General features: G+C 40.8%; 2 protein-coding genes across 3 annotated transcripts in view; both read left to right on the forward strand.

Annotated features, from left to right (window-relative positions):
- The first annotated feature begins 2,096 nt into the window (after positions 1 to 2,096).
- Positions 2,097 to 4,296, forward strand: H2AZ1 (H2A.Z variant histone 1). Its single transcript, XM_022582428.3, has 5 exons — positions 2,097 to 2,228; positions 2,673 to 2,750; positions 3,033 to 3,146; positions 3,493 to 3,622; positions 3,860 to 4,296. Exons 1-5 carry the CDS (start codon positions 2,226 to 2,228, stop codon positions 3,919 to 3,921), a joined length of 387 nt encoding a protein of 128 aa, XP_022438136.1. The 5' UTR covers positions 2,097 to 2,225; the 3' UTR covers positions 3,922 to 4,296.
- A 1,373-nt stretch (positions 4,297 to 5,669) lies between these two features.
- Positions 5,670 to 19,515, forward strand: part of DNAJB14 (DnaJ heat shock protein family (Hsp40) member B14) — a 46,502-nt gene continuing 32,656 nt past the window's right edge. Inside the window, exon 1 of one of the 2 annotated variants that reach the window (XM_022582421.2) lies at positions 5,670 to 6,024. In XM_022582421.2, the coding sequence (XP_022438129.1) occupies positions 5,921 to 6,024 (104 nt within the window). In that variant the 5' untranslated portion in view covers positions 5,670 to 5,920. The remainder of the gene's footprint in view (positions 6,025 to 19,515) is intronic. The other variant, XM_022582420.2, reaches the window with a different exon arrangement.

Below are 19,515 nucleotides of genomic sequence, written 5' to 3' on the forward strand. Positions count from 1 at the left end.
CAAAGGATGGGGAAAACTATTGAAAGCATTAAACCAATTTTGGATTTTAGTCTGGATGTTGGATGACTTGGTTGCGTATACTTCGGGTAGGTTTCAGGCTTGCTGCTTTCATGTCAAAGGACAACAATGCACTAGACAGGGAAAAAGACTTAGGAATCAAAGATACTTTATTTCATCCCTCCCCAACATCCAGTGTAGAAGATACCATAGTTATCATCAAGGGCTTGCTATGTGATAAACACGTTAGCGCGTACATCACATACCTTCTCCTTTAATCTTTCAACAACCATGTGAAAATAGGTGTTCCCATACCCTTTTCATATAAGAGGAACTTGAAGCTCCAAAAAGTAACTAAGGTGACACATTGAGAAGGAAGCAGAGCAGAATTCTTTTCTACCTGCTCCTGACTCATTCTCTTAACCACTATTCAGTGAGGCAACAGTGAATTCCTTTAGCTGGGCCTCATAGCAAAGAGTACATATATAGTCTCCAAACTGGAAAAGGTATTAATGTAGGTTTGTGAGTTATATATCAGGAAGCCTCAGTGGAGTTCAGGTTAACTATTACATCAGGTTTCATAGCTTTTAATGTCATTATATCAATTCAGTGGGAGAACTGATTAACTCTTGCTATTGATTACATCCTAAGAAATCTCAGTTGCAAGGGGAAGAAGATAAGAAGCCTTCGTGTCAAATTGCTGGGAATCTTGGAACTTAACTCCTAGAAATAGAGAGGTCCTCTAATTTGATAAAATCTTTCAAATTGAAACCCGAACTACAGTATTTAAAAGTATGTATTTCAAAATTTCTTGACGTCAGAAATACTGAAATATGTTTAAAATGTAATACACTATTAACTACTATAAATGTTAAAGATTTAGATCACTGCTTTCTTCAAGCAGCTGGACGTGTATACAGGTGTTATTAATCTATTAGTTGGAAGACTAGGTAGCTGGCATTAGGATCGTACTGTGTGTGTACAGTACTATTTTTTAAGCCCACCATTTGCAATTGATTACACGGACCATCTGTAACTGTCTGTGAATCATGTTGGGAGTTACCCCACTGACATTTACCGAACATTTGTCATGTAGCAAACTGTTTAGCATACAAGTTGACACGTAATAGCTTTAAGGTTTCAGTAAATCAACTTTAGACACCAGGCTATAGGTACAACCCATTGACATGTAATTTCCAGAAAAACATGGCTTATGATTTAAGAAAAGATAATCGCCTCACCCCAAGCCCTCTATGGGTAGACCAAAACGTCTTTTGTGACCAACGAGGTGGCTTTGCTTCACTGATTTTCCTGCGAAACTATCCCGTTGGGGTGGGGTAGGGGAGGTAGGGGAGTCACAAGTCGTGAGGAAAGGAAGAGTAGGGACATTCAGCTGAAAATGAAGTGGCAACAGTGGGTCGTGATCAGTCGGTGGCTCGGGACTCGCCTAGGGGTAAGGAACGCGGCATCACTATCAAGGCTGTGGTTCGCGATGAACTCGGGGCTCCTCTCACTGGACGCGTTCGCGCTACCTGTCAGACCGGAGGAGCCGCAGGGATGCAGAGGGGACCGGGGAGGCGGGTACCCCGGGCCCCGGAAGAAGGATGAGGACTGGTGGGTCTCCGCCTGCGAGGTGCTCTTGCGGGGGGGGCAGGGCGGGAAGGAGGGCGCGCTAGACCCCGCGGAGACTTCACGTGGTCTCTGGAACCAGGCTAGGAGAAGAAGGCTGAGCGGGTGACGTGGGGGGGGGAGGGGGGCGGTGCTCGGTACTGCATGCCCCTCCCCTAAGCCTCTCAGCCCCTCCTTCCAAGCACGTGACCACAGCCGGCGGGTCCCCTTGCTCCCGCAGCGTAGCTCGCTCTGTTTCTTCCCTCCCGCCGCCGTGCCCTTCTTCTCCCCAGTTCCCATCCCTCTGCCCTCCCCCACCACCTTCGCCACGCCCCAATAGCGGCTCGAGCTGCGAAGCGCCCGCCCCTCCGCCCTTTTCTTCGCTTGCTCATTGGCTGGGGCTTCAAGGACGCGTCCCGAGGGCGGGTAGCAGCCATTGGTGGGATGAGCAATCCGAGTTCCCGGATGAGGGAACATTCTGCAGTATAAAGGGAGCGGGGAAGGCGGGAGACAGCGCAGTTTGAATCGCGGTGCGACGAAGGAGTAGGCGGCAGGTTCTCGTTGGGTGTTTGACTAGTCCTCTCTCTGCCTTGCTTGTTTGAGCTTCAGCAGAATTTGAAATGGTAAACTTGGTGGAGGCGCTCGAAGACTCCGCGGGTTTTTGCCGGCGGGAGAAAAACCCGTTACAAACGGAGATGGGTTTGAAGCGGCAACGGCTGGGAACGCGCGGAGACAGGATTTGGAAGAGCGGGGGGGAGGTGTTTTGTCGGCGGCGAGCGGAGCAGCCTCCGATCTCGCGGCGGGCGGCGACGGTTGGGTGGCGCGCGCAGCGCCGCTGGGGGCCGGCGGGCGGCGAGCGGGTGGACGGCGGCGCGCGGCCGCGGCGGGCGCGCAGCGCGGGTCGGGCGGGCGGGGTCGCCCTTGCGGCGCGCGGCGGGCCGAAGACCCCGGCTGGGCACGGGGCCGCGCTCGCGCCCGGGCCGCGCCGCGGTGGGGGAGGGGCGCGCCGCCCTGGTAATCCTATATTCTGCGTTCCTTCTTCGCTCGCGGGCGTGTGCGCGCCGCAGGCTGGCGGTAAGGCTGGGAAGGACTCCGGAAAGGCCAAGACAAAGGCGGTTTCCCGCTCGCAGAGAGCCGGTTTGCAGGTCAGTCAGTGGTGGTTCGTGCAGTCTGGGAATCGTGGCGTTTTTCTTTCCTCTCTTGTTTATCATCACGCTAGATGAGCGTTTCGTCTTTGCGTGGGTGATGGTGTCGCGACTTGGTTTACCGATACAATAAATATCAGGGAGGGGGGCGATCACGTGTGTGGGTGCTGGGGCGCGTTGCTGCACCAGCGTCCGTTCCCCTTGCTTTGGCGCGCGTATAATTTTACCGTCTTTGGCCCGTCTACCTTTGTGCATTTATGTTTGTGTATGCTAAAAATAAAGTTCCCGGTGGGCCGTATTCATCGACACCTGAAATCTAGGACGACCAGCCATGGACGTGTGGGCGCGACTGCCGCTGTGTACAGCGCAGCCATCCTGGAGTACCTCACCGCAGAGGTAAATGGGTGTACGCCTATAATCTGGGAAAGATTGGGGGGGGTGGGGGGAGGCGGCGGGAGGGAAGGAGGAAAGTGATGCAAGAAAACTCCCAGGCTCTAAACGCGGCGAGAAGCTTCTGACAACGCTAGAGGGGGCTGGTGTTCACGATGGGATCCTGCTGGGCTTGAGTTTGCGGCTTCAGGAAATAAAATTGCGTGCCCCCTTTATAGCTTTTGCGTATTTTGCTATTCAGGTAGTGGGGGAGATGACTCTTGGTAGATACACGTTCATGAGGCTCTGATTCTTGTCAGGATCTTGAAGATAAGGAAAGCGGGAAGGAGATTGATTACATTCTGTCTTCTAGGTACTTGAATTGGCAGGAAATGCATCAAAAGACTTGAAGGTAAAACGTATTACCCCTCGTCACTTGCAACTTGCTATTCGTGGAGATGAGGAATTGGACTCTCTCATCAAGGCTACAATTGCTGGTGGTGGTATGTAAATACTAAAATTTTAATTGCTTTAGAGAAAAGAATGCTTTAATTCCTACTAGTAATTTTCAGTCTAGAAGAGGACACAGTATAGTTTCAGTGATCTGTAGTATGGTTGCATCATGAAATTTGATATCTGTATGTACTTCTGAATTTTTACTCACATTTAAAGACGTCTTCCAAGTTGAACATTAAACTATCTTGGTTTTAAAGTACTATGTTATTTTATCCTTCTTCCAGGTGTCATTCCACACATCCACAAATCTCTGATTGGGAAGAAAGGACAACAGAAGACTGTCTAAAGGATGCCTGGATTCCTTATTATCTCAGGACTCTAAATACTCTTAACAGCTGTCCAGTGTTGGTGATTCCAGTGGACTGTATCTCTGTGAAAAACACAATTTTGCCTTTTTGTAATTCTATTTGAGCAAGTTGGAAGTTTAATTAGCTTTCCAACCAACCAAATTTCTGCATTCGAGTCTTAACCATATTTAAGTGTTACTGTGGCTTCAAAGAAGCTATTGATTCTGAAGTAGTGGGTTTTGATTGAGTTGACTGTTTTTAAAAAACTGTTTGGATTTTAATTGTGATGCAGAAGTTATAGTAACAAACATTTGGTTTTGTACAGACATTATTTCCACTCCGGTGGATAAGCTCAATAAAGGTCATATCCCAAACTAGTTGTGTATAAAATCTGCTTGATTATAATAGGAACAGCTTTGTTTTGAATAGGTATCTTATCCAGCAATAACCTAAGCATGTTTCTTTCCTTGAAATTAAACTCTTAATTCTGTACATCAGAGTCACAAGGCACAAGTATTTTTCTTTTTTTACTACTATGTAATGAACTGTTAAAACTTCAGCAGGAACCGGAACATGGGACAGGTTGCTGTTTTCTAGGTTAAGTTTGACCATCTCCGTTTGTTAGCTGTGTTTGCTGTTAGTGACAGCAGCACTACGCCAGAGCACTGTGGTGGAGTTGGTTGGGAGAGGTGGGGAGCAGGTAGGGGAGTCCTGTACGTAGCTCCCTCCACGGAAGGAACTTCCAGTTTAGACTGAGAATAGTGTTTCCTGTGTGCTGCAGGCTGTTTTGAAGGCTACTTGAATTAAATTGTTCAATACACGGTAACATCTTTGGGGGATGTGCTATTCCCGTTTTACAGAGAGGAATCAGGATTTTTATGAAAGTCCTGAGTTCATATTTGCTGGCATGGCTAACAATATCTCTACTGAGCATTGTGTGAAAATGGTTATTTTGTAGTATGGATCATTTCGACACTTGGTTCCTGGCAAGTTCTTAATTTTTGAAATTTGGAAGAGGACATTACCAAGCAAAAAGTGGGCCCTTTCCCTTCACTGAGGAGACCAACATGACATGGTACATCATTTCACAAGGGGTGATGTTAAAATGGAAGAAGGGAGAAAACCCAACAAGTGTACTTAATGTGATGGTAATACGCTCTCAAAGAGCTGATTTACGTCCTGTTTCGGTCATGAAGCCTTATTAGGGTTGTGGTTTTCACCAGAATAAGTGCAAACTACAAATTATGTAAGCGTTTGCTTTGTACCTCTTGGAGGTACTAAGTTTAATGGCATCTGGGTCAGAAAAATGGTGTATCGCTGAAATACGGCAATGAAACAGGAGTGAGGGTCAAACTAAGCTCTCCTGGGCTTCCTGAACACCTGTGCCGGAAGCGCGGTCCTCACCTGACGGAATCCTCCCGAGGCTGGGGGCCCAGAGGCGGGGCCTTCGATCCCTGGGAATCTTCCTGAAAACGGATGTCCCCACCCCGACCTGTCGCCTGGCCGCTATAGGAAGGCGGGCTGCCGCCCGAGCGGGCCTCCCCGGGAGGTCAGAGGGCACGTCACTGCCGCTGCAGGCGGCCGGGTCCCCGCTTCGGCGGAACCCCCCGGCGGGCAGCCGGCCCGGTGTCGCCCGCACCCCCGGCCCCCAGGTCGGTCGGCCCCGAGCCGGGCCGCGCCGGGCAGGGACCGCCGAGTCGGCTCGGGCGGTCGGGCCCGGGAGGTCAGTCCGGGGGCCGGGAGGGATGCGGCTCGAGCCGTAGCGGCCCGCGGGGGGCGGGGAGGCCGCCGAGAGGAGGCGGAGCCGCGAGCCCGCCAGCGCGCCGGGGCCCCGCCGCCGCGGTCGCCTGCGCTCCTCCCCGCTCGCCTCCGCACGCCCCCAACCCCGGCCAGCCTCGCCTCCTCGGCGACGGCGGCTTCCGCCTCTCGTCGCTGCGCTCCCGCAGGAAACGGAAGAAGGGCGCAAGCCATGGAGGGGAACCGGGATGAGGCGGAGAAATGTGTCGAGATCGCCCGGGAGGCCCTGAACGCCGGCAACCGCGAGAAGGCCCAGCGCTTCCTGCAGAAGGCCGAGAAGCTCTACCCACTGCCCTCGGCCCGCGGTGAGGCCCTCGGTCCCCTTCTTCCCCGGCCGGTCCCCGGGCCGCCGCGCAACCCGCCCCCGCCCCACCATCGCCCCTCTGGGAGCCGCAGGGCCCCCGGGCCCCACGACCCCGCCCGCCCGGCCCCCCGGACGGTCCTCCCCGACACACCCCCGCCCCGGCCCTGACCGACCCAGCCGGGCCCGCTGTGGACCGCCCGAGACTCCCTCCGCGCCAGCTTGCCTGCGAGATGCCGGGTCTCAGCCGGCAGGCGAGAGTTGCCGGTTCCCCGGTCGGTTTTCGTAAATGTCCAGCTGTCATTCTTCCAGGAGATTCGTCTGGTCCTGTCTTACCAGAGTGGGGCTTTATATCTGGGTGTGTGGGTGTGTGGCTCCCTCCCTCCTCATCTTCACCCCCAAATAAGGTCTAGGCCCCTAAAGAAGTGAGAGGAACGGGGAACTCTTGGTGGTTACTGTAGATCCCTGGTTCCACCGCCTCTGGGGTAGGAAACACTGTTGCCAAAGCAAACGTTTTCGAACACCTGAGATGACATTGCTTTTCCGAGAGAGAGTTCTTTAGAAGAGAGGAGCACAAAAATGATTGAGTCAGGAATGATTTGCTAAGTAGTATCCGATTCGATAGCACCATAATTATCGGCAAATGAGGCACATGTTTAGGAATAGAGTACTGGACTTCCTTTAGTCGAAGTCCTGTTCTTGTCCTGCTTTCTAGGCTATAAAGTAATTATAGCCAGCATGTATTGAGTGCTTACAAAGTGTCTAGTGTTTTACATGAATTGTTTCATTTACTCCCCAGAACAATCCTAGGATTCATTTGACCAGGTTTACTCATAGGGAAACAGACTTTTTGATGAATGAATGAATGAGTAAATGAAAGAAAATAACTTACCCAAGGTCAGACAGTAATTAGTAACAAAGTCAGAATACTACTTGAGCTCTCTAGCTCCAAAAGGTCCTTCACCACTACACTGCATTGTCTGGCCGATAGGATAATGTTTTCACTTGAGGTTCAAGATATTTCCAGGTTAAGACAAATATCAGTAAGTCAGTAAGAATGTGGGGAGACCTGTTTCATTTTGTTGTTGTTTTCTTAATTCTTTTCTACATTGTTAAAGCCCTTGCATTCCGTACTTTTCTCTATCCTTTTCATTACACTGCTGTTAAGTACTGTACCAGGAAGGACAGGAGAGGGAAATGAAAGAAAAGATAGTGATTTTTTGTTTTTAGTGTGGCAAAAACACAACAAAATTTAGCAACTTAACCATTTTTAAGTGTATAGTTCAGTCGTGTTAACCATTTTCACATTGTGGTACAACAGATCTCCAAAATTTTGTCTTACAAAACTAAAACTCTATGCCAATTAAATGATTCCCCATTTCCCTACCCACCCAGCCCCTGGCAACCACCACTGTAATTTCATTTAAAAATTTGGCTACTATAGATAACTTATATAAGTGGAATTATATAGTACTTGCCTTTTTTGACTGGCTTATTTAACTTAGCATAGTGTCCCTGAAGTTCATCCATGTTGTAGCATAAATATAACAGGAGTTCCTTTTTGAAGGCGGTGTAATATTCTGTTGCGTATATATGCACCACATTTTTGGCATCCATTCATCATCTATGAATAGATTGTAGTTTCCATATCTTAGCTACTATGAATAATGCTGCTATGAACATGGGTGTGCAAATACCTCTTTGTGATCCTGCTTTCACTTCTTTTGGATATATACCCAGAAATGGATTGCTGGATCATATTGGTAATTCTGTTTTCACTTTTTTTGAGGAAATGCCATACTGTTTTCCATAGCAGTTAACGCCATTTTACATTCCTGCCAACAGTGCACAAGAGTTCCAGTTTCTCCACATCCTCACCAACACTTGTTATTTTCTGTTTGTTTGCATTTTGGTTTTTGATAGTGGCCATCCTGGCAAGTGTGTGGTGATATCTCATTGTGGTTTTGATTTGCATTTCTCTAACAATTAGTGATGTTGAGCATCTTTTTATTTGCTTGTTGGCCATTTTTATATCATTTTTTGAGAAATATCTATTCAAGTCCTTTGCCCATTTTTAAATTAGGTTATTTTTTTGTTGTCGAGTTGTAGGAGTTCTTTATATATTCTGGATATTAACTCCTTATCAGATATGTGATTTGCAGATTTTTTTCTCCCATTTTGTAGGTTGTCTTTCATTCTGTTGTTTCCTTTGATGTACAGGAGTTTTTTAAGTTTGATATAGGGCCATTTGTCTATTTTTGCTTTTATTGCCTGTGCTTTTGGTTTCATATCCAAGAAATCATTGCCCAGAGTTAAAATTTTTTGAATTTCTCAACTGTATGACCGCATGATTTCATTTAGTCATTGTCTAGTCTTAGAGGGACAGTTTTAACATTGAGCATGTAACCACTTGAGACAGAATACCTTGGCTTTTGAAGCCTTGCCCAAAACTAGCTTGTAACCTTAATCTTGGGCAAGTTAGATAACCTTTCTAGCTTTTAGCATTTTTGTCTACAAAATGGGACAATAAGGTACCGATTTTATAGGGCTATTATGAGAATTAAATGAGTTAATACATGGAAGGCATTTAACAGCACTCAATTATTTTGGTATCATTTCCATTTAACAAGTGTGAGGCTTTGAGAATTTTTAAACTTGTAGTCTGTAATTCTATCATACAAGCAACTTGAATCAATCTGCTAATACTAAAGATACTGTAAGATATCAAAGCACAACACGTTGCTCTTAAAGTCATGAACATAGGGAAAATTAAGAAAATAACAGTGAAAGTTAATAGTACAGTGTATTGCACGGCAATATGTGATTACCAAATAAAGTGGTTGATTACAGTTGTGGTGTAGTCTGAAGACCTTATTCAGGTGGAGACTTTGCCTCTGACAGCTTTATAACCAGGGATGAGTTGCTTAACGTTGCCAAACCTTGTTTAGTTATGAGTAAATGGAAGATTTCATCACAGGGCCCATGTGAACATTAGCTAAGTCACATGCAAATACTTAAAGTGTATTTCACATAGAATGTTCTCAGAAGATGTTTATTGGAATAATTTAAGAATTCAGGGGAGGGAAAGATCTAGAACATTTGTATAAGTTTCTGATAAAATATTTAATGTAAAAGGGAATTGAAGCTGTTGGTTAAAATGGAATTTAAATTTTTTATACCTGAATTTCACCCATTCTAGACTACCCTCAAATCCTTGTAACTCAGAGTTTTGATGAATGTGTTTTCATGCTAAGATAGGCAAAATAAAACATTGCATTTTGATTTATCTTATTTTTATATAGTGAATGAGAAGATGTAAGACTAAGTTCTAGCTAAATTCCAGAATTTTTGTCCTCTTTACATTTTATTCTTGCCAGGTGAGAAGTCTGATTGATAAACCACTTTAAAAAGCTGGCAGGAGTTTCCCTTGAGGAAAAGCATCTTCAAATGAGTCTAGGACATTGTTGCTTTCTAAGTATTTAGTTGAGAATATTATTTTACAGTTTATTTATTGCAGTGGACTTCTAAGCAAATTGAATTTTACAGCTTTCAAATATTTTCATACTGTGACTTTGGTTTATGTTTGAAAGGATGATATATGTATATGTCTACTACATAGGACATATAAATATTCTGGAAAAGTAATGTCAGCATGTGAAACTAAATTGCATTTTAGTTTCTTAAACTGTATATTTATTGGATTATTGATATGTTTTGGATTTTTACAGAGATACAGTCTCACTGTTTTAATTCTTTACATTGGTATTTTAATACTTTGGTGTTTCATACTAATTGGCAGGCAGTTTGAAGTATAGATTTTTTTTTTCAGAGAAAAGCATTTTAATTGTTTTCAAGAAGTTCATAGTAATTTGAACCAAATGGCAGCCTCTGGCTTCAAAAAAGGCCATCCTGTGTCTACTTTATTGAATGGATAACTCACATATAATTTGCAGCATCTATCTGCACAATAGCAATGAAAATAGTCCTCTTTTTATTTTTCCCCTCAGATGAGACATATGTTTGTAGATTTTTCTTCTTTTTTTTTTGCTGCATTATTTTTAAATTTAAATCTGATAAAAAATTCAAAGTTCTGTCCTCCTTTGTCACACTTAAATTGGTAAAATAAAGCTTTTAAAACTGTCATTTCACATCTGTAGTATTATCCAGCCTATTCCTTTCAAGACAATTCCATTTTCTTCTGTTTCTGACTTAATCAAAATTTAGTGACAAGTGTAAATTATACATTCAGAACAGTTATTTTGATAGCACCAAGTGTTATAAAATGATCTCCAAATTTCAGCTAATAACCAAACTATTTCAGACATTATAGTTGAAGAAAGAATACTGAATTTGGTTTGAGCCTTAATTTAATGGTTTTGTGCCCCTACATCCATAACTGTCTTTCTGATCCTCAATTTCCTCATCTATAAAATGGGGATATATTTATTCAACAAATATTTACTGAATCCATACTTCTTTGTGGCAGGCACTGTTCTAGGAACTAGGGAGTCAGTGAACAATAAGACAGAGTTCTTCTCCTCTGGGAGCTTACATTCTAGAAGAATGAAATAGGAAGTATCTGCTCGACACAAAAATGGCTCAATTCCTGTCATTCCCCTTTCCTTTCCTGGGCCGCAGTTTTATCTGTAGTCTTCACAGGATTATTATAAGGTTATTTTATTAAGAGCTATAAGAATTTCACGTATTACTATTGAATACTATGGCAAAAGTATTTGGATGGTGCCTTGGAGTTAACAATATAGTATTCGTCTCTTTTCTGTCATTTTTTAATTACCTATTTAAGCATAAAATAATTACCTTAAATTAGGATTAATCTCTGTTTGGATTCAACTACTCATTCCCTTCTTAGTTAACATGTAGTTCTCCTTGCCTTGCACTTATTCCTTGTATTATTTATGTATATAGTTGTTCCTCTCCGTTGTCAGGAACTATTTTAATGTTAATCATCTTTTCTACTCATAGGGTGTCTAACAGTGTTTTGCATATAGTTGTGGCATCTGTAAAGCCTAGATTTTCTGGAATAATACTTGTTTATATAATTTTATTCCCTTATCAATGAAGACAATTTGTTAAATAAATAAATGAAAAAGTTATAGCTGTAAGCCTTTTCATGGTAATATATTCACAAGTGAAGTTTTTCCATGATCGGACAGGTGTGCAAAAATGTATGTATAAGGGTTGTCACTGTAGCAAAAATTTGGAAAGAGTCCATGAGTGGGAATTGATTAAATAAATTGCATTGCATTCATATACTATGCACCTATTAAAAACGATGATGTGCCTCAGTAATTTTCCATCCACTGACCCACCTCATCCTGCTTATTGGCTACAAATTCCCAGCTGTCTTAATGAATTCAGAGTTCAGCCTGCTCTCTCTCCCCTATTGCAATAGTTCTGAATAAGGTCTTAAAAAATAAAGATGATGTGGACCTAGATTTATTGCTCTAAAGTGGTATATACATTGAATTATGAACTTAATAAAGGTAGGCTACAATCATATGTAGATTATTCTAATTTTGTTTCAGAATATATAAAAAACTAGACAGCTAGCCAACTAGAGTAACTAGAGTTAAATATACCAAAATGGTTGAGTGATTTTTTTTTCTTGTGTGGGATTTATAAGTGATCTTCACTTTGTTATGTCTTTTTTAATGAGCTGAACAACATTACTTTTATAATCACACAAATAAAAGCTATTTCCAGTTTGTGAGGAGGAAGGAAAAAAATCCTTTTTTCAAATCATGTGTTCTTAGTTTAGGTTTTGTTAGTGATGGACATTATATATAACAGGTGTGCAGCAGAACCTTATGAAATAAAAACAGATCTTGGTTTTTCACTTTTGGATTATCCACATAACCATTTTTAATACTATATTTACTTTTCCACTGGTCCTTAATACGGAGTATACTTAAAGTAAGTACAAATTACATTAAAACCACAAGCAAAGCTGTTTGTCTGGAAAGTGAACACATAAAATAAGGTTGCATAGTTTTAAAACCAAAAGTAAATGTAATCTGGTTTATAAGTACTGTATCTGCCCAATTAATATTTGTAATACTGCACATTATTGTAGTAACTGAGATCTCATATGATAGCTAAGACATTTAATAAATCAGAAAAGGCCAATGTGTTCTAAATTCTGGCAGTATTTGAAACTGAATCCATTACCTTCTCAGGCATTGGTTCCAGTGATTGTTAATCCAGAAAACCTTGCTGATTCCATTTTTAAGATGATAAAACTGGATAGTGAGACCCAGAGGTAATGGAACTTGTCCAAATTTTCACTCTTCTGGAGCCAAAGAGTGCTTGGCGTGAGTGCATGTATACACACAGCCATTGTTAAGCACAGTTCCTATGCATGAAATTGTAGAAAGATTTTCAGTATCATAATAACTTGAAAATTTAAAGCAACTGTATGATCCTGCTTTAACAATATCTAGCATCTAGCTTTTAACATGGAAGATGTCCATGAGAGAATGTGTTTGTGCTAAGAATGAAAGGGAATGTACAGATAACTCCTAATTAGCATGCATAGGGACTTTGTGGCCACCTGCAAATATAAACACATATAACCACTTTCACATCTGGCTTTAACCATTTTTAAAAAATAATTTTTCTTTTATTGGCTGAAATACTTCTATAAAGAGACACTTTCCCCTCACCTGTCTTAGGGTTACACAGTGTTGCAGTTCATATAGGAAAGGCAGGATATGATAAGTGCTTGACAGCTTTTATCAGTTTTCAAGAAAAGGAGTTGGCTCCCCTTTTCCAAAGGCAGATAATATTATTTTTTAGATCTGGCCAGTGGCAACACCTTTAGGTTAGCTCCTGAGTCCTATAGACACATTTGCAATAGTCTTTAATAGTTTCCTTTCTCTGGTATAACAGAAAGTTTCAGGTTCCTCTTATATATTCCCTATACTAGACCTGGAATCAACCATATCTCCAGTAAGCCCTGGTTTCTTTTAGTGGAAAATGGTGTTTCAGTATCACAATCTGGTACTAAGGATGCTGTGGCTAATAGATTGTTCATTGTTTCTGAGCCTTTTCAGTGTACAGACTAGGGAATTTTTTTTTTTAAGTTAAAACAGCCTAATAAGTTTATACTAGTAAGTCCAATTCAAGTTAAGCACTTTGGGGTGTTTAAACTTTTCTCACTTCTATTTGTTTTTTTCCTTCCACAGTAGTAATCCTGGTTTTAAGGCCATGGCAAATGATAGACTGTGTCATGATTATTTATTTGCTTTATGCCACATCATATACATAATAGTTTCAGTGTAATATTACCAATACTACCTCACTGATAAAAATTACTGAAAACAGTTATATTTTCTTTTCATATACTCTATTTTCCCTCCATATTTTAGCTTTTAGAAAATTCTGAAATACTTTCCAATTTATAGAAAAGTCTTAAAAAGTGTAGACTTCCCTATGTACATTTCACTCAGGCTTCCTATTTGATAAAATTTTACTGCATTTGCTTTATCGTGCCCTCCCTCTCTCTCCCTGCTATCTCTCCCCCACCCACACACATACACAATTTGTTCTTATTATATTTTTTCCTGAACCAATTAAGAGTAAGTTGTAGACATGATGTCCTGTTACCCCTAAATAATTCAGTGTATGTTTTTTAAGACAAGGACACTCTTACATAACAACAGTATAACCATCAGATTCATGAAATTAATGCATGTACCTCATTCAAATTCTGCCAGTTCTCCCAGTTATGTTTTTGATAGCAAAAAGGACATATGTTGCATTTATTTGGCATATTTTGTTCTCTAGATATCTTTTTTCTTTTTTTTTATATTGGAGTATAGTTGACTAACAATTGCTTGTTTAATCAAACAATTAACAACATTATGTTAGTTTCAGGTGTAGAGCAAAGTGATTTATTTATACATATACGTGTATCTATTCTTTTTTCAAATTCTTTTCCCATTTAGGTTATTACAGAGTGTTGAGCAGAGTTCCCTGTGCTATGCAGTAGGTCCTTGTTGGTGATCTATTCTAAATATAGCCATGTGTACATGTCAATCCCAAACTCTCAATCCATCCCTCCCCAACCCCAGCCCCTCGTAACCAAACCATAAGTTCATTCTCTAAGTCTGTGAGTTTGTTTCTGTTTTGTAAATAAGCTCATTTGTATCATCTTTTTTAGATTTCGCATGTAAGCGATATCACATGATATTTGTCTTTCTCTGTCTGACTTACTTCACTTAGTATGATAATCTCCAGGTCCATCCATGTTGCTGCAAATGACATTACTTCATTCTTTTTTAATGGCTGAGTAATATTCCATTGTATATATGTACCACATCTTCTTTATCCATTCACCTATCAATGTACATTTAGGTTGCTTCTGTGTCTTGGCTATTGTAAACAGTGCTGCAATGAACATTGGGGTGCATGTATCCTTTTGAACCATGTTTTTCTCTGGATATATGCCCAGGAGTGGGAGTGGGATTGCTGGATCATACGGTAGCTCTATTATTAGTTTCTTGAGGAACCTCCATACTGTTCTCCATAGCAGCTGTACCAATTTACATCCCCTGTCTTTTCTTTCTTGATCTCGGCATTTTTGATGAGTGCAGACCAGATATTTAATAGAATTTCCCTCAATTTGGGTTTGGCTGACATTTCCTCTTATGAATCTTTGGCAGGCATACCATGTTCTTAGTGTAACTTATCAGGAGACATGTTATGTTGATTTGGCCCTTACTGGTGAGGTTAACTTTGATCACTTGGTGAAGTTGGTGATTACCAGGTTTCTCCACTCTAAACTTACATTTTTCCCCCCTCTTGTAATTAATAAATATTTTGTGGGAAAATACTTTGAAACTGTAAATGTCCTGTTCCACAACAAACTTTCACTCTTCTTTTAGCATCCATTGATGATTCTTTTCAGAATAAATTTCTGATGGTTGCCACATGTTGGTTTTTTATTCCATTATTTCTTCTGCAGTTTATTAGCTGGCACTCAACTTTATTTATTAGTATGGATTCATGGATTCCTATTTAATCCATTATTATCGTTATTCATTTTGATGCTCAGATTGCCTCAGATTTAGTCAGTAGGAGCCCCTTCAGGCTGGCTGCTATGTCTTTTTGACATGTCCTCATCATTCTTTGAACTTCCTTACTTTCTGGCACAAAAAAGTTTTCAGGCTTACGTTTTACTTTCTCTGCCCTGGGAATCAGTTCTCTCCCCAGGAGTCCTGATTCTTTCTAGTGGATAATGGTACTTAGAAACTAAGATATAGACACTTGATAAGCTCGTTGCTACAGGTATGTCATTGCCTCTAGGTCCTCTTGGTAGAGCTAAGAAATATATGTATGGGGACTTCCTGGTGGCACAGTGGTTAAGAATCCACTTGCCAATGCAGGGGACACGGGTTTGATCCCTGGTCTGGGAAGATCCCACATGCCGTGGAGCAACTAAACCCATGCACCACAACGACTGAGCCTGCACTCTAGAGCCTGTGAGCCACAATTACTGAGCCCACGCGCCTAGAACCTGTGCTCTGCAACAAGAGAAGCCACTGCAATGACAAGTCTGCGCTCCACAACAAAGAGTAGCCCCCTCTTGCCACAACTAGAGAAAGCCGGCGTGCAGCAATGAAGACCCAATGCTGCCAAAAATAAATAAATAAATCTTAAAAAAAGAAATATATGTATGTATGAATGCATGTATGTGTGTGTATGTTGCATGTATGTATGTGTATGTATATCTCTGTGTTATATGTGTTTGTGGGTATACACATGCCTGTAGTAATTTAATCTATATTAATTTTGCAGTCTGTGCAAAGATTCACACACCTCCCTTTGAAGTCCACAGGGTTCATTCTAACCTTCTGTGTTTTCATATTTGTAATTCCATTTTCTTTGTTTTTTTAAAATTTTATTCTATTTATTTATTTTTGGCTGTGTTGGGTCTTCGCTCCCGTGTGTGGGCCCTCTCCAGCTGCGGCGAGCGGGGGCCACTGCTCGCTGTGGCGTGCGTGCCTCTCACTGCGGTGGCCTCTCCTGCTGCAGAGCACGAACTATAGGCACACAGGCTTCAGCAGTTGTGGTGCACGGGCTCAGTAGTTGTGGCTTGCGGGCTCCAGAGTGCAGCCTCAGTAGTTGTGGTGCATGGGCCTAGCAGCTCCGTGGCATGTGGGATCCTCGTGGACAAGGGCTCGAACCCACGTCCCCTGCATAGGCTGGCGGACTCCCAACCACTGTGCCACTAAGGAAGCCCCCTGTAATTCCATTTTCTGAGAGTAAGAAATGTGGCTCCCGTTATTATCAATTTACTTATTTGTTCATTTTTCCCCCTGTATGTAATGAGTTGCATTTTTGATCCCATTGGTGCAGGCCTATCAAGCTTAGCCATGCTTTTGGCTATGAGTTCTTCCTTGGTCCCAATAAGTTCCTTTGGTCCAGGCTTCAGCTGCCAAATGAAAATGAAAGGAAGAGAAAACAAATGATCTTTTTTTACAAGTAAAAGGAAAGACAGAGGAATCCTACCATTTAAAAAATATTTGAACCTATCTACAGTGTCAGAGCATATTATTACTACATACTATGTGCTCTCTTTTAATTGTAGTTCAGTTTTAACTCAGTAGGTCACTGTACATTTAATGTTCACCATCAGTCCTTATGTCATTGTATGTCTAATTTTGGATTTCTAAAGCCTGTTCTCTAGTAGATTTCTAGGAAGACCTTGTGGGAACTATGCTCCCTAAGTTCTGGAATGTGGAAAACAGTTCAGCTGTGGGTCTTAATGCTTGAAGTTAGTGAGGGATACAAAATCCTTGATTCAAATTTTCTTTCTTTGGGTATCTAAATATATATTTCTATTGTTTTATGCAAGTACTACTGATGAGCAAAGTCTGATGACAATCTGATTTTCTTTATAAGAGAATAAGCCATTTGATCTTTTTGACTAGATGCTCAATTAATTTTACTAGAGTATATCTTTATGTTGGTTTTTCTGGGTCAGTATTCTTAGGTACATGATTGGCCCTTTCATTATGTGGTTTCAGATGTTTTTATTTTTGTATCAGAAAAGTTTTCTCCAATTATTGTTATATTGGTTTAATTTCCTTTATTTTTCTTCTTCAGGACTCATTATATGTATGTTGGATCTTCTTTAACTATCTTTGATATTTGCCATTTTCTTTCTAATTTTTTGCCTTTTTCATTTGTTTTAGTTAAAAAATTGTACTTTTTATGTTCTCTTTCATTTACACAGCAGTTCTGTTGTGTTTATTAACTCTTTGTTTCTTCTAGTTTAATTCTTCTTTTTTGAATTGATTTTTCCATTTCTTTTTTTTTTGTCTCCTGAGTTTTATCACCTAAGCTATGGGTAGATAATTTGGGGGGGTTTAATTCTAATTTATCTTGTTCTTTTGTATTGTGAATAATTTTTAAAAGTCTTTTCAGCTTGTTTTGAAATAGTAGGTTATAGTGTTTACCTATTTTGTTGGCAAGTCTTTGTGGTGTGCTTTCATTGTGTTCAGAGATTTATCCTGTTCTTTTTTTTTTTAATGTAACTTTGTATCAGATTTCACTTCTATCATTTTCTTTTATTCATTTTTATGTGAAGTTAGTTAGCCTTTCTAAATACACAGAGATCCTCTCCAGTTTCTGTGTAATGTTTGAAAGTACATCACCTTGCTATATAAGATCTCCTCACTCCTTTCTCCTTCCCCACTTTATCTGGAATTTCGCTTTTCTTTTTTTTCTATTGCCTCTCGTCTCTTCAGTTTGGATCCTGTTCCCAGCAGTTTCTCCTTGGTGTGACTTTGTTCTGGAGGAGAGCTTTGACTGATTAGTTTTGAGAATTGTAGTGACTGGATGCCCTTAAGAGTTTATTGTGAACCCTTTCAATCATATGCTATTGTAGTGAGCAAAACCCATTACTTTTAATTCACTTTTCTCATTTTCACCTGCTCTGCTTCATAGAGAGTCCCTGTTGGCTATTTTGCAGTTATTTTGTTCTGTGGACTGGTAAAATGCCCTGTTACTGTCCTCTGCTTTTTCCTGCACAGATGATACTACCCACATAGATCTTGTAGCTATTGGTGGCTTGTCCCCACCTTCTTGTATTTTGGGATTTTGTACATGAGGTTTTGATTTTGCTGTCTAATTGCTCTAATTTATGAGGTTTAAAATGTAAGCTGTTGTCTTCCCAGAATTTCCACAAAATTTTTCATATTAAAAAGTTGCGAACTACTATCCCCTAGACCGTGCTGGCTTCTGCTCTCAAGGTTAATGTGATTGCATTAAATATGAACTAAACTATAGTTAAAAATTAACTATATGTTATTCTTATATTGTTAATAACTACTAGATTGGTGTCTAATTAAGAGCCTTTCTGTACCATCTACAGCTAGATTGTTATAAAAACTGAATATCGTATGTCTTTGGTGACCTCTTGAATGCATTAGCTAGGAAAAAGATATGGAAGAAATTTCTCATATGTAAAATATTAAGAATAATTATCAGGAGTTCCCTGGTGGTCTAGTGGTTAGGATTCAGCAGTTTCACTGCTGTGGCCTGGGTTTAGTCTTTTGTCAGGGAACTGAGATCCCACAAGCCGTGTGGCAATGACAATGCTGGATTTTAAAATATGTATATATAACAGCTTTACTGAGATGTAACTCACATACCTTACAATTCATTCAATTAAAGTATACCATTCAGTGGGTTCACAGAGTTGTGCAACCATAACAGCAATTAATTTTAGAACATTTTCTTCATCACAGAAAGAAACCTCATACTCACTAGCTCACTCACTCCTCATTTCTCCCCAATTCTATTCTTCTCTCCCCAGTAACCCTTGGCAACAACTGATCTTTCTGTCTCTGTAGATTTGCCTATTCTATACATTCCATATAAATGGAATCATACAATATGTGGTCTTTTGTGACTGGCTTTTTTCACTTAGCATGTTTTCAAGGTTCATCCATGTTGTAGCATATATCAATACTTCATTTTTTAAATTGTCAAATAATATTCCATTATATGGACATATCACATTTTATTTATCTGTTCATAATTTGATGGACATTTCAATTGTTTCAACTTTTTTCTATTATGAGCAATACTCTTATGAACATTTGTGAACCAGTTTTTGTATACATGTATGTTTTCATTTCTCTTGGGTGTACACCCAGGGATAAGATTGTTGGGTCAAATAGTAACTATATGTTTAATCTTTTAAAGAACTACCAGGTGATTTTTCAAAGTGGACATAGCATTTTACATTACCATCAGCAATGTATAAGGGTTCCCATTTTTCCATATTCTTGCCAACACTTGTTATTGTCCATCTTGTTGATGATAGTCATCCTAGTGGATGTAAAGTGGTATCTCATTGTAGTTTTAATTTTCATTTGCCTAGTGGATATCGTTGCGCAACTTTTCATGTACTTATTGATCACTTGTATATCTATTTTGGAGAATGTCTATTCAGATCCTTTAC

Source organism: Delphinapterus leucas, chromosome 5, assembly GCF_059928025.1.
Source record: "Delphinapterus leucas isolate spDelLeu-1000000601 "Yukka" chromosome 5, BTC_Dleu_Yukka2, whole genome shotgun sequence".
Classification (NCBI taxonomy): Eukaryota; Metazoa; Chordata; class Mammalia; order Artiodactyla; family Monodontidae; genus Delphinapterus; species Delphinapterus leucas.

What these genes read in the sequence shown, in the direction of transcription:
- H2AZ1 (XM_022582428.3), top strand. An exon ending in CGCAGAGAGCCGGTTTGCAG is followed by an intron (nt 2,751 to 3,032) that starts GTCAGTCAGTGG and finishes CTAAAAATAAAG; the next exon opens with TTCCCGGTGGGCCGTATTCA. An exon ending in GGCTACAATTGCTGGTGGTG is followed by an intron (nt 3,623 to 3,859) that starts GTATGTAAATAC and finishes TCCTTCTTCCAG; the next exon opens with GTGTCATTCCACACATCCAC.